Source organism: Geospiza fortis, unplaced genomic scaffold, assembly GCF_000277835.1.
Source record: "Geospiza fortis unplaced genomic scaffold, GeoFor_1.0 scaffold461, whole genome shotgun sequence".
NCBI lineage: Eukaryota > Metazoa > Chordata > Aves > Passeriformes > Thraupidae > Geospiza > Geospiza fortis.
Genome location: NW_005054463.1, coordinates 270,058 through 285,393, shown reverse-complemented (window position 1 = coordinate 285,393; position 15,336 = coordinate 270,058). Strand labels below are relative to the sequence as shown.

At 42.7% G+C, this 15,336-nt stretch overlaps 1 protein-coding gene across 1 annotated transcript in view; it reads right to left on the bottom strand.

The window, feature by feature from the left end:
- Positions 1-15,336, bottom strand: part of CPS1 (carbamoyl-phosphate synthase 1) — a 90,972-nt gene that overhangs the window by 19,603 nt on the left and 56,033 nt on the right. The window contains exons 22-27 of the mRNA XM_005427962.2: positions 15,181-15,246; positions 14,561-14,624; positions 10,748-10,929; positions 4,142-4,336; positions 3,512-3,579; positions 749-824 (exon numbers count right to left, since the gene is read on the bottom strand). Of these exons, the coding sequence (XP_005428019.1) occupies positions 749-824; positions 3,512-3,579; positions 4,142-4,336; positions 10,748-10,929; positions 14,561-14,624; positions 15,181-15,246 (651 nt within the window). The remainder of the gene's footprint in view (positions 1-748; positions 825-3,511; positions 3,580-4,141; positions 4,337-10,747; positions 10,930-14,560; positions 14,625-15,180; positions 15,247-15,336) is intronic.

Below are 15,336 nucleotides of genomic sequence, written 5' to 3'. Positions count from 1 at the left end.
TGGAAGTGACAGTTGCACTACTCCTCTAAAACTTGTTCAAAGATGGTAATAAGTGGTCTGCTTGCCTCCACACTAACCATCCTTCAGGATATTATTACTGTGAAAAATATCTCCCCTTTTCATGCCACCATTTCTTGCTGAAAAGTTAAACTTGCACCATTTGCCTCATACACTTAAAAAGCTCATGGTTTAATTCTTGTTCAAGCTTTAACCACCTAAGAATCCTGAGAAAGCAGCAATATGTCTGATTTTCCCAACCAGTTGTATTTTCAGGGAGTTCTTCTTTGATTCATTTATTTTTACCTACTGTTTTTAGGAGTGTTTATGGTGCCACAGCCCTGTTCTAAACAGTGATGAAGTACTTAGTTGTTCAAAGCAGCCAGGCAAAACAATTGAGAAAATTAAGTGAAAGATGTTGCCATTTCTATGTTGGTTGGCATAACCTGCCACTGGCAAGTCTGGAAGGGTCACAGCTCAGAGGACTACATCTATTTACATAATTAACTGGTCAGAAATGTACATGCAGGTAAAACAGCTCTTCCTACTCCATGCAGGCATCCTGGTGGGGTCAGTAAGGATATTTGATATTATCTGTTAGGGAACAAACTGAGGAGTCAAACTGTCTCCTCCCCAGGCAAGGAAGGAAAAGAGTGAGGAAGACACAATAAGGAAACAAAGAGATGGAAACCACAGCAGAGATGAAACAAATAAGGGGAACACAAAAGGAGCTGGCAGCACAAAGAGGTACCTGGGAGACTCTGGTGGCTTCTGCTAAGAACTTCTTCATTTCCTCTTCAGTGAATACAACATTCATTGCAGACCCACTGTAAGAAGAGGAAAGGAGAGTGTCACTGTCATATTTTCTGAAAAATCCCTTTGCCAGGATTTCTTCTCCTGGGAAGTTGAGAAGCCTCAGAGAAAAATGTAAATAATAACTATCTGATTGCTGCTCCTGTATTTGGCTGCTTTGGAATGTGGTCTGGACATTGTTTACCAACAGGTGAATGTTTGATTGGTTCCATCTGAATTGTTTTTCTTTAATGACTAATCACCATCAGCTGTGTCTGACTCTGAGGAGTCAGTCACCAGTGTTTATTTTTCATTCTTGTTAAGCCTTCTGTAAGGATCCTTTCTCTATTCTTTAGTATACTTTTAGTATAGCATTCTTTAATATAATATATCATATCATAAAATAATAAATCAGCCTTCTGAGAACATGGAGTCAGATTCCTCATCTCTCACCTCATCCTGGGGACCTCACAAACTCAACAGAGGAGAACCCAGTCAGCCTCCCTTGTGAATTCTAGGAAGAGATCAGTGTCAGGCACCAGGGCACAGGGCTCACAAGGTTACCAACTACCTCTGCATGGCAGACTAGCCAAGGAAGCTCCTGACTCCAGCCACTTGCCCTGCTCTTGACCCAGTGAGAGGCAGAGGTGGTACCCAATTACCCTCCATTATCCTTCCAAGAGAAGACAGGAGATCTCCAGAGCCAGAGTGGAGAAATAAAGGAAGAACTGTGTTCTCACAGCCTTAGCACTGCTGCCAAATGCCCTTCCTGAGGCAAGCCCTTGAAGGTGCCCCTAAGCTGGGGGAGATGGCTCCTGAGCCTCCCAGCCCCAGTAAGGCCCAGAATTTCCCCAGGAGCTCAGGACAAACACACTTGGCTGACTTCAGCCCAATTGCTCCTCAGGGACAGCTGAAGTGAGGCTTGCATGGCTCACTGGCAGTGGTTGTGACAGTGTCAATCCAGATCCAAGGCTGTTCTTTGCTGGCCATTTCACTGTGCTCTTCCCATAATGTCTCATTCTTTAAGGGAGTGGACACAGTACAGCAAATATCTGAAAGCTGCTTTCATTGTAACTGCCAGAATTATCAGAGAAGGGCATCTGGGAGAACATGGGTCCAGAATATGTGATTCAAGTCCTTTTTAAAGACAAGAATCTTATTTAAAAAAAGATGTTACATTTCCCATTTCTACCACTGATGCCCAGCTTCCCCTTTGCTTTGTTGGGTAAGTCCACAGAGGCTGTGGGGGAAAAGTGGAAGCAGGATCTATGCCACAAATCAGCCACTTTAGCCTAAGATAAATAGACACAGGTACCTAGGTGATTATATTTACCTCTTGGGCTGATGTAAATCAATGGAGTTCAATAAATCCATGAACTTGTGTCAATAGTACCACTGAAGATGTGAGCTGGTGTACACAGTACCTAACTGGTGGGGGAAGGCATTCAGTTTTCCAAGGGAACTGGCCAATATTAAAGGTCATATCTGCTCAGAGAATGAAAAAATCCAGCTGTGGACTGCTGCTGCTCTGCAGACAGAGGCCAGGCAGAGGACTGTGCTAGGGCTTTTCACACTCTTATTCCTCAAGTTTTACATCCTCCAGTTTCATCATTCTCCCTGAAGCCCCCCTACCCTGCACTAACACACATTAGCAAATACTTAACACAGAAAGGGCCTATAATGGTTTTAATACAGATGGAAACAACAGGATAAAAGAAATGTTCCTTAATATCTGGAGAATGACATCAGGAGCAGTTGTTACCTTATACTTAACTATATTCAACTTTACTCCTGATAGGAGAGCTGTTTTCTAACTCTCTTGAAACCCTACTGCAAGTCAGATACCAAATAGAAGAGTCACATTCAGGAGTTGCTTCTAAAGGATATTTCCTTCAGGGCTGAAAAAACCCTTCTCCTTTTCTTCTTTTAAAATAAAAATTGTGCTTGTCCCCCAGCCCCAAAAACTGATATTGAGCTGCTTCATTTTGATATGTGTGTCTTCCATATGAAAAGGATCCTGTCTCCAATTTATTTTCACTTGTAAACTGTGCCCAGCAAAGTGCCTCTCTGTGCTGAGTCACCCAGCTATGAAGAAACTTCTCAGAGAGAAGAGCAATCATTCAGAACTTGTGAGTTTGCTGTGTGCATGTGCTGGTGTAACCTCCTCAAAAAGTCTGGCTGGCTGCTGGAAATGAGGGACTCTGTACAATGTCTGGTTAATGAGAAGCAGCTGCCACAGTGGAGGGACATAAAACATGCCTGTAAGCAGAGAAGCTTGGCAAATAAGAAGCTGAACTCAAAAGATGCACTGTCATTTTCTGAAAACAGATGCCCATCTCAATAAACAGCCTCAGCAGGTTCCCTTCTCTTTTTCCTGATGGCAAACAATCTTCTGACTTGTACTTGTAAAGGTAACAATCTCAGGAACCTGAAAGAATATCCCAGATGGTTTGTGGGTTTGGCCTTGAGATATGCAAGAGGTAATACAGCTGAACAGAGATTTTTGTGATTATGTTCTACCTCTGATCTGTGCCTGATGGACTTCAGGGCTCCATTGGCTTTATTAATTGGTGGGAGCAGGTGTCTCATGGGCAGCTCGATGCCACTTACACCTAGCACAGAGTTTCCCACACATTTCCTGAAGTTGTTCTCTCTCTGTTGTCTCAGAGAGGTTTTTGGAGTTCATACCCCAGGTTGCTGTGCTCTGAGAGCTGAGCCTTACCTCAGAACATAGGAGGGCCTCAGCAAGCATGGATAACTCACAGACCTTGCAAATTCAACTGCATCTCTCTAAAGAAAGGGAAGGAAAACATGCTGTGAACAAGAAAATATTTTAAAGTCATTCCAAAATTCCAATTCTAACTGCATTTAGACTTTAATAGCAATTAAGAGGAGGTGAAAGAAGCTGGAGGCTGCAGCCTGCACTGAGTGTAACACAAATTACACTGAACGAAACTTCCTGGTTTCAGAGCTGGCACCTTCAGACCTCCCCTGTCCACAGAGCTTCACTGGGCAAAAAGATCAATGCCAACACATCTCTACTCCTTTGCATCTCTACCTGCTAGAACAGATCTCAAGCCCAGCAGGACACCTAGACCAGCCTGTCAGGGATGCTAACTTCTGCTGGGTATTTACCACAGCTTGTTGAGGTGCTTTAAAGACACACCCCTTCCAGTTTCCACCCTCTGCAAGTGCTGCTGCAGCATCACTTTCCAGGGATCAAAAAGTTCTTCAACAAGGGCAGTAAAAAACTGTCCAATGCCTTCAAAATCTTGAAATGCATCAAGATGAGCAGCTGCACATCCCAACCCCCAGCTGCTTCAGCATTTCCCAGGTGCATATCCCAACTCACCAGGGTGCTGACTGCCTTCCAGGGAGCCTGGGCCACATGCAGCTCATCCAGGACAGCTGAGAACACGGAACGATCTTCTGCCTGGTCAATCTTTAAAGGATCTGTGCCAAGAATCTTCACTCCACTCTGGTGCAGTGGCACTGCCAGGTTGTTGGGAATCTGCCCACCTACGGAAATAATGCAGCCACTGCATCCCTGTTGGAAGGCAGAAAGGAGCACAGTCATGTCCAAGTTATCTCAATAGGAAGAGCTGTCACAACAAAAATCCAATATTTAGATTATGTCCCTTTTCAGGTTGCTGTGAACAACGACAGATCATAGGGCCACAAAGATGATCAGAGAGCTGAAGCATCTCTCCTATACAGACAGGCTAAGAAAGATGGGGTTGTTCAGCCTGGAGAAGAGAAGCTCCAGGAAGACCTTACTGCAGTCTTCCAGAGAATTTACTAAAAAAGAGGATAGCAACTTCTTAATGGGAAGATAGTGATAGGACAAGGATAAATGGTTTTAAACTGAAAGAGGAGAGATTTAAGTTAGACATTAGGAAGAAATTCTTTACTCTGAGGGTGGGGAGGCCCTGGCACAGGGTACCCAGAGAAGCTGTGGCTGCCCCTGGATCCCTGGAAGTGCCCAAGGCCAGGCTGGACAGGGCTTGGAGCAGCCTGGAATAGTGGAAGGTGTCCCTGCCCATGGCAGGGGGGTGGAACAAGATGAGCTTTAAGGTCCCTTCCAACTCAAGCCATTCTATGGTTTTATCATAACTGTGCTGATCCAGAGGCATCCAGGCTGCAAAGTGTGGTTTGCCGTGTGTATCCTCCCTAAACCAGAATTACCCTCCTCAATATCACTCAAAACCCAGCAATAACTGGAGGCCAATTCCAGTTCTAGGGAACCAGAGGAATTTGCAGCTTTCACATCAACCCATGGTTCCCCCTATGTCCTGCTTGAACCACAGGATGTTACTCTGTCTGCATGTCAGGTTTAGGTGCTTCTGCTCTCCTGTGGGGACAAAGCACTGAGCTGACACACGTTGCCTTGCTTTCCAGGGGAAGGGCACTGCACTAGAACATGCACTGCACACCAACAAACCCCAGCACTCTGCCCTTCCTGTGTGATCCTACACATGGGCACTCTCACTACAACTGAGCCTACTCCCCCTGCTTGCTGTGGCCTTTGCACCCAGCAGCACAGACAAACAAGATGCTGAGGGCTGTCTTTTACAGTGTGGCTCTTGGAGAAAACAGCCTCTCCCATGCTCATGGTGAGGGATTTCCAGAGGAGCAGACATTCATGCAAAATCTTCTTTATTTCAGTCACCTCCAGCAGAGAGGCAATGGGCAACAACTGGAATTTATGGTTTTTTTTTTTCCTGCCAGCACTGCTACTCAATAAGCAAACCACCTTTGCTAGCCCCAGAAGCCAGTCTTTAAGGAGTGTAACAAAGCTAAGCAGAGCATAAATCAACAGAGCCCAACCCTTCACACAGTCTGCAAAGCTATGGATACATTTAGCCCTTTGTTTTAATTAATGCTCCTTAATCCTGACTAGCTTCTCATTTTTGGCAGAGCCCTGGATGGCAGCAAGTATTTGAGCAAACTGTCCTAGGTGTTCATTTCCACACAGGTTATTTGTAAGCTCTCCAATTCCAGAGGCAGAAGGGGCAGAACAGGTGGCACAGCATCCTCCAGCCGCAGTGGAGCATTTCATGTCTGTCACTGGGCAGCTTTGCATTTTAAGTGAGAAAATAATAAACAGTAAATAACAAGAGCCAGGTGATCTTGCTTGCTAACACACACCTTTCCACAGGTGCAAATATGGGCTCTTTTTTCTTTTTACATAAAATCCCTAATGCTTTCAAGTAGAATCTAGTCAGGTGTGAAAATATTCAGTAGAAGAAGAGGCCTTAGAGTACCTACAACAAAGAGCACTTTACTTTCAAATTAAAGATGGTGAAACTTGGCCCAAAGGACAATCTGGCCCACAGAACAGCTCCAGTGAAGGGCTCTTTTGAACCAAATGTGTTTTACGGTTTTATCCTAACAAAAACTTAGAAGTTTTACCCTTTCCTTCTAACAAATGAGAAACATAAAGCAAGTGATCCATGGTTTGGCTCTAAAAGATAGAGGAACAATGTTCTTTTAATTAACAAGTGTGCTTTCCCTGAAGAAGGTCAGCTTCACTGGCCTTCCTGGAAGAGGCATTCCTTCATCAGGGATTTGGAGTGGCAAAACTGTAAACTGAGAGCAGAATGGACTATAAGTGACTGGGCAAAAATAGATGATAAATGCTAGCATAGTCCCCACTCAGCTTTGATGTGGGAATTTCCTACCATAATAAAGATCCAACAGGCCGGCATTTAATCAGCACTTACTAGCCCAAGGTTATTTGCTCAGCAGGCTAATACACAGCATAAGATGATTATTTTTTTTCCTTTCTTTTTTTTTCCTTTTTTCCTATGCAGTCACTCATGGGATGCCATGATGCTGCTGGCCAACAGCAACCACATGAAAGAGCTTAGGACAGGCAGTGAAAAAGGACAGGGGCTGTTGTGTGCCCAAAAGCAGTTGTCTCATGACATCAGAGCTCACCATCTCCAGCTTGGAAGAGAAGTCCATGCCTTAGTGCTTCCAGACCCATCCAAACCAGAGTAACTGCCTCTAGTCCCTGAGCCCTTCATCATCCCACAAGGATAAGAACCAGAGTGTGAATAAGCAAACCCCTCCTTGCAGCTTGGAAGGAGGGTAACAAGTCAAAATAGCTTTGCTTCCAAGGTCAACCAACATCTTAATCTATCCTTGACATATGTGAAATGTCCCAGCTAACAGCTTCTCCTCAGCTGCTGCTCATTTCTGCCTTTAAAACAACTCTAGTTCCTGCACATCTGAAATCCAAATACTGCCTACATCAAAGGTGGGATAGAATTAGGGACTTCAGCTCTAAGGAGACACAGGAGATTCCTTTTTCAAGCAGATAGCAAAGAATCATATAATCATTTTTATTCAAGGAGAACCACAACTTGAACCTGGCTGCTGCTTACTTCTTTACTTTAAAATTCTACTGTTGTTTCCCAAAGCATGTTCCCACCCAAAGAGCAACCACTGTCCTGACAGAGAACACAACTGCTCCACTGAGAAATGTGGGCAGGCAGAAAGGGACCCCACTGCATATCACTTTGTCATCAGCCATATTTTAATTATAAAGAAAATTAATAACATCCTTCCCATTAGATATCATTAAAATACATGCAATACATAATCTAGTGAGAGAAGCCTAGAGAGAATTATTTTCTCCTTTATAACAAAAATCACTCTTTTTATTACTACCTTGCTGTTATGTCATTAGTAATAGAGCTGGGGTTTCTTTTTCCCTGAGTTTGAAAACAAATTAGACCATTAAAATTGTACCTAGGAGCCTCCTTTACTTTTATGAATTGTTTCAGAATAATCTCCAAAACAGAAAAAAGAATCAGTAGAGGCCCTCAAGCAGATAGATATTAAAATAAAAAGGGAACATCTTCTCTGGAAACAAAAAGCCAATAAATCTGAGGGAAGGAATTTTATTTATTTTTTTAAATTACTGTCCTCACAGACTACCACCTAACTCTGCACACTTGCAGTAAATTAAACTTTCCTCCAATGAACAGCTCTGTTATGCAGAGCTCAGGCTCTGGTGAGTCACTGCAGCTGGGAATGTCACCTGGAGGTTAAAGAGGACACAAGGAAGAGAAAGAGGGGGTGAGCTGAGCACATCCCTGGGAGAGGGTTGTGTGGAGCTGTGAGCATTTCCTGGTGGGCAGCTTGCAGCTGTCTCAGTGCTGTTGGTGAACTCTCTCCTTGATGCAGCCTAATTTATCTGATCAGAAAAGCAGGGACATATCAGTGCACCTAATCACTTGGGCTTAACAGCTGCCCAAGCTCTGCTGCTAATCCTAACAATGTTTAGAGTGCTGAAAATCATCTCTACTAAGGGCCCAGGGCTGTGTCCACTGTTTGCTGATGGTTTTAGATACAGTTTGCCAATGACCCATGACTTTTCAGTTATTTCCAACAGTTCATTGTCCATTGGAACACCAGAGGAGGCAAATGACCAGGAGAGGTTAAAAGAACAGGCTGAAATCATGACACTGTTCATGCTCTGTATATGAAGATGGGAGAGATGGCTATCTACAGGACTGGTGAACGATCTCAGAATCAGATTCATTTTTAATTTGATCTTTTCAGATTCATTTTTAATTTGATCTTTTTCTTAGGGGCTGAATTCCAACTGCATTTGCCCAAAGAAATATTCTGTTAACAAGACAGTAGCATTTGGCTCACTCATTTTTCTAAAGAAATGACATATAACAAATAATGTATCTTAGACTACACTTGCTGGAGGTCTGGGCTCTGTCCAGGTTCTTTTGCATTACTCTGTGCAGGACTGTCTACTCCTCAGTCTCCCTATTTGCAAATTAGGCATAATAATACCATTACCTTATGTTGCTGCTGAAGAAAAGTGGTTTTAGTATTTGTATTTCCTATCCACCTTGGGAATCATTAGACAGAACAACACTGATTTTGGATGTTTAGGCTCAGACTCTGATGGCTTTCACATCTCCAGCACAAACATCAAGTTGGTTGTCTTGACATCCATGCCAGAGTAGCAAAGTTCTCTGCAAACCCTGGGTATGACAGGATGCTGCTATTAGACCTGGAGATCTGCATTGCCCCCCACCAAACTGGCCAAGCCTTGCTCTGACAAGCAGGATAATGCAAGTTGCAATTTGTATTCAGTATTCTTTGCACATATTTTCTTACCCAACCTGCTAATTACTAGCACTCCGTGTGGAAACAGGCTCCCTCATCACCTATCTCCTACCTTCTCTTTGATCCTGCTGTAATTAGATGTTATATTTCATCAGTGTTATTTGTCTGACAAACTGTCACACCAGCTTACTCCACGCCCCTGCTCAGAAGTTCAGTTCTGTTAAGTAAACAAGAGTTCAGTGCTTTCGTGGCTGAGCCTCATGGATAACCATAAAGCATCCAAAAATCAGCCTTTCAGAGTCCAGAGAGCCACCAGAGTCTTTTGGCCTCTTGAAAAATCTATGTTTTCCAGTGGTAGTCTCTGTTTTTACAAAAATTTAACACAACCTGTACCAACAGGAAAATATGAACATGGAACATGCAATCTAAAAATGGTCACAGACAGTATTTTGCAAATGGCTAAAGAACAGAGCCTAGACTCTGGGACTTAACTTCTGCTGTGCTTTGGCCTGGTTCCAAACTTGGGAATTATCAAAACATGGCCAGATTATAAAACCATTTTAGAAATTTGCACCCATTCACAAAGGAGATGAGCTCAGATCCTCATATACCAGGAAAAAGAGTCAAGAACAATCACAAGTTCAACATGATTTGGAGAAGATTCCAGACATTTCTGGAAAGTTCTTCAGCAAGTTCTACAAAATTGCTTCAGCAAGTTACATCACCAACTCATGCTGAATTTCAGGGTAGATGAAGTTCCTGAAAGCACCTTTAAAAGCCTCAGCAACACATCCAAGATGAGTGTGTTATCCACTAGAAATCAACATTTTCAATATTGGGGCCAACTTCTTACATTACATATCCCCTCATCATTAAATATGTCCTCCATTGTGGCATTCACATTTTCTGAAAAAATTCTTTCGCCCAGGATTTTCCTCCTCGGAAGCTGAGAAGCCTCAGAGAAAGGGAAAACAATTCGTATCTCATTTGCTTCTCCTGTGCTGTTCTCATGTGGAATGTGTTCGGAGATTGTTTCATTGGATTCTGCTGTGAGTTGTTTTGACTCTTTAGCCAATCAGGGTCAAGCTGTGTCAGGTCTCTGGAAAGAGTCACAAGTTTTCATTATTATCTTTTTAGCATTCAGTAAGTGTCCTTTCTGTATTCTTTAGGATAGTATAGCATTCTTTAATATAATGTAGTATAATGAAGTAATAAATGAGCCTTCTGAGAACAGGGAGTCAGATGCATCATTCCTGCCTTTGTCAGGGCTTCCCTGCAAACACAATACTCCATCTCTTAGATCAGCACTTCTGAACACTTGAAAATGGCCAAAAGACCAGTGCAAAGTCCAGATCAGGAGCTGGAACATTTTCTGGTTTGATGGCAATTCCAATGCCCCTCCCTGGTCTGCCTGCCTGCATTCTGGACCACATCCACTTGCCAACTGCACTGCAAAGCCAAGCCTACAAATTCTTGAGCACATGTTGGTGTGATGCACAGAACTCCTTCAACTGCTCCAGGTGGAGGACTTGTGCTTCAAATCAAGGTGTGCTTAACTGCTAACACTCAGCAGTGCAAGGGCAGAACAGTTTGTGCGATAAATGTCTGTGCAGCAAATTAAGCCCTGCTTGGAAATATTGCACAATATGGCATCTTGCAAAATAATTTCATATTTACTTGGCATTCTTTATTGAGCAGCCTGCTAGGAGCATCAGTGATGTGTAAAATGCAACACTGGGATCCAAAGCAAACAGCTTTTGCTCTCTCCCCTCACCCCCAGCTGCTTGGCAAGCTAGTGACAGGAATTTTGAAAAGTTTGGGTTGCTTCGTGGCTTTTTATAGTGCTTCTGCTTTTCTTTACCTCATTTTGGTAGATGTCCAGGATCCTTTCCAGTGACAGCTCCTCAAAGTACAGTCTGTCACACTCATCAAAATCCGTGCTCACTGTCTCTGGGTTGCAATTCACGACCACGGTCTTGTTGCCAAGCTGACGCAGCGTGCGGATACTGGAGACAGCACACCAATCAAACTCCACACTGCTGCCTGCCAGGAGACAGAAAAGGGGGCAAAGAAAGGAAGGATGCAGAGAAGAAAACATAAATAGATATTCTCAGCACTCCAGCTTAAAGAAGAAAAAAAAAAAAAAAAAGCCAGTGTTGCCTCCTGTCAGCTCAGAGCCAGAAATGTAATTGTCCTCCCGTGGAAATTAATCATCCACAAAACGTGAAGCTCCAAGCACAACAGGTGAGTTGGCTCAGCTGCTCAGGAGTGACAGACCTCTCCAACATGTCTGTCATCCTGTGCTCATAAACACTTCAGTGTGCTCTTGCTTTCCATTCAATCACTGCTGCCTCCCAACCAGTGCACTCCACGATAAACTGACCAGTGGGACAAACTGAGCTGCTGTTATTATAAGACAGAGATGCTTACTCCAGGAAACACAAAGCATTTGCACAGATGTGGCATGAAGAACAGAAGTCTGAGGTGGTTTTTACCCTTCCAGAAGAGCTAAACCAACAAGAAAAGGATTACATCTCAGTGGGTTTGACATTCCTGTACAGTGATTACAGGTAAGGCAGATGAGAAGAACAACACTTCTACGGCCACTCTGTGACCCTTGGATCTTGCTTTAAAGGCTACAGGGATTATGGCAACACTGTGGGACAGGAACATCCTACTGTCCCAAACCCTGAGTGACCACCTTGAAAGGAAAGAGGCACAGAGGGGGCCTGGGTAAGCACCAGGACTTGGTGCCTGGCTTTGGGCAAGCTGCAGCTCTCAGGATTTGGGCAGTGCTCCAGGTTCCAGGAAACACTTGAATCAAGACTTGTGCAAACAGCTACTACCCCACACATTTCTGTGCTCAAACATCTAAAACAGGTACCACAAACAGAGAACGATGCATAAAGAACATCATTCAATGGTTGTGCTTACAGTCTACCCGAAAACCTTGGCCTCATCGTGCTGCATTCAGTCATTACATGATTGTTAAGCACTGATATTACTTTTATATTTCATTGTGTGACAAGATATGTTAGAAATTCAGTCTGTGCTTAATTGCTGCCTCCACCACCTAGTCACAAACTGATGGCTGGCACAGGTCACTCTCTGACAAGCACATAAGTTGTTTCCTCACTTCAGTCAAACAAGAACCTCAAAACATGCCTTCAGTTAAAACTCCACAGAAAAAAAAGAAGAAAATCAAATCTGAACCTGGATGTTTTCAAGACAGGACACCAGATGCTCATTCAGATTTTGTATTCCACTTCCATTTTACAGGTATTTTTATAGGCATAAGAAACCTCAGCTTAGGAACACAATGGTCATCTGGAGCCCTCATCTGACTGCTTCAGATACAATCTGGGAAAACAGCTGAATCGCTGTTAAGTGTATTCCAGGCACAGCCAGTAATGATCACACCCAAACATGGGAAGAAGGGAGACAGAAAATAAATAGTAATACTAGTAATGACTGCTGTAACATGACCAGACACTGCTCCTCACGACATAATTGCTACATCAATACTTGTATGTTTTTTTAACTCACTTCCACATTTCAATCACATTGAGTCTATGTGCACACCTTAAAACTTAGCACTCTGCTGGCCCATGCCAGTGGTAGAAATATATTTATACTGCTTTTAGGGCTGACAGACAAACAAACCCCCTTCCAGGACAGGAGATCCTCTCCTGGGAGCAGGTGAAGAGCAAGGATTGCTGAGGCTTCACGTGTGTAGGAGAGATGTGCCAAAGCAAGCACTGAAGTTCAAGAGTGTGTAACTGCATTGACTCACATCATGTTTCTATTTGGCATATTAGCTTACAAGAAATGTCAAAAAACCCACTTTGGTTTGAATAATTTTCTTTCTAAATGCAGAATACAGCTTTTGAAATGGCCTCGCTTCCCTCAAATATTTTTATTTCTTTGCAGAAGTGTGAACATATTGTTCATATGCAATATATTTTCAGCTATTTTCAAATAAAATTCATAAGTGTTGTTTTGTTTCTTTTTAACCTAAAACTCAGCTTTCAAAAAGAAAAATAATGCCACATGCTTAACTTCCATCCAAATCATTTAGCCTCTTCTAACCTGGAAGAGAGCACTGAGTTGATCCCCCTGAATTCTGATTACAATACTGAAAGCATAAAGGAAAAGCACACTGCTTACTTGTCACCATGATATTTCTCCTGAGAAGCCTCAGAGGAAAATAAAAAGAATGATTATCTGCTGCTGTGGACTGCAACAGGTGCATCTGTGATTGGTCCATGTTGGTTGTTTCTAATTAATGGCCAATCACAGTCCAGCTGTCTTAGACTGAGAGTCACAAGCTTTTGTTATTCCATTCCTTTCAAGCCTTCTGATGAAATCCTTTCTTCTACTCTTTTATTATAGTTTTAATATATCATTTTCTTTTAATATAATTTACATCATAAAATAATAAATCAGCCTTCTGAAACATGGAGTCAAGATTCTCATCTCTTCCCTCATCCTGGGACCCCTTTGAATACCACCACACTTACTTGCCTTCAAAGGATGAAAAAAGTGAAAAAAATCCAAAAAACCAACTTGGCTATTGTATCCAGGAAATATTTTACAGCTACAAGTAATGGCTTCCTCTAGCAGCCTTTATTTAGTAACAACCTCTTCCAAAGATGGTCTTGATGGATCTAATCAAAGCTGCACAGCAGCTGAGACCAAGAACAGACCTGCGTGTCTATTCTAAGCAATGAGGAGTTTGAGGTGAGAAGTGCAAAATGTATTCACATAGATTCTACCAACTTGTGAAATACCACCACCATCCTTTTCCTTTTTTTAGCCATGCCATACAGCCTGTTGAACAGCAGAATCATTCACAAAAAATAAGCCTAATCATGGAGTGCTGCTCCTGATTTCAGTCATCTCAACATTTATGCTGGAGTTCAAAAAGACGTGTCCTACAAACAGCAACAAGAGTGCAGCATGTGACCTCTCCAAGCCAAGCCAAGCAAATGGATGGAGTTTTCAATTCCAGATTTCATAATCCATCACCAGTTCTGGGAGATGCAGAGCAGAAATATTTCTGAATAACAAGCAATTTTTTCCTTTTCAATAATTGCAAGCTATTTGGAGAGATCCATGGAAAGAAAAAGTGAAAGTCATCACACAGAGAATTCAGCAGTCTGTCTACCCAATACTCACAGCCATGAGGAAACTGTTACTCTGTATAATGATCTGAGTGGGTTGAAAGAAAAAACAACATACAGAGAATTTCTTACACAAAAGCAGCTGAAGAGATCAAAATATTTTCAGTCATCTACACTTACAGCTGTAAAATGCATAGTGACAATATCACCATGAGCTGGCAGTAAACATAGAAGATGGGTATGGGAGCAACAAAATTCTATACAAGGTATGAGGTTCTCAAGACTTCAACATGTGAAAAAATTCCGTAAAATTTTGTGGAAATTACAACTAAGTACCAAGTGAAAAGTAATAAAATTCTCCTGCTTTTTTTCAGGGCATGAAATGAAATCTCCAAGTATAAAATAAAAACCTTCTGTTAGGAATTGATGTCCTGTGCACTGTGCTCTGGAGGTTTTTTCACGTTATGAAAAGAGGAACAAAGGAACCACAAGAATATCTGAAGAAGGCTTGAGGGGACAAGGAGAACAGAGGAGTTGTAAGGAAGATTTACCTATGTGGTATGGTCCACAGCCCAGCACCATCACTCCACAGTCATCAAATTTTACATCATGTTCCTGGGGAGGGAGACAAAACAGTCATGAGGATCTGTACTCCACAGCACCTAACTGTGCTTTTCAGAATAAACAGTTTCTGGTGTTCGACCCAAATCCAACAATCTCATCCTTCAGGGCTCCAGTCTGATCTTGCTCACTGCAGTGTAAATCAAGTGCAGCTCTGCTGGAATTAGCAGTGCTGCACCCAGACCAGAAGACAAACAGCACCTCTAATATGGCTATTGAAGCTGCCTAAGGACCTGTGGAGTTTCATATAAAAATAATGTTAGGATAAGATAAGGGAAATAGGACTTCTGCATTCCCAGCACCTACCTGTGCATGTACAGGTGATAAATGACAGGCTCTTAGCAACACAGGGGCATTAACAGTAAATGCACTGGATCAGGATTGGAGCCAGAGAAAGTTCCAGGCCTGCTGGAAGGGGATTTTATGTAAAACCATCCAAAAGAATTGCTATGGAGACCGAGGCATCTGCAAGATTTCCAGAAATAACACAGAATAGGGAAAAGAGATCAGAGTAGACAGCAATGAGGCTGTTGTTTCTGAGGGTGCCTACCTGCCCATTGTAGGTGACATAGAGGTAATTAGTCACTGCTGGGTACTCTGCTGCCAGGGTGTCAATCTGTACAGGAAACAAAGGGGCATTGTGACTTGGCCAGTGCAAGATCTTTCCTACATGCAGATTTTTGGGCTCTTTTCTTTTGCCTCTTTC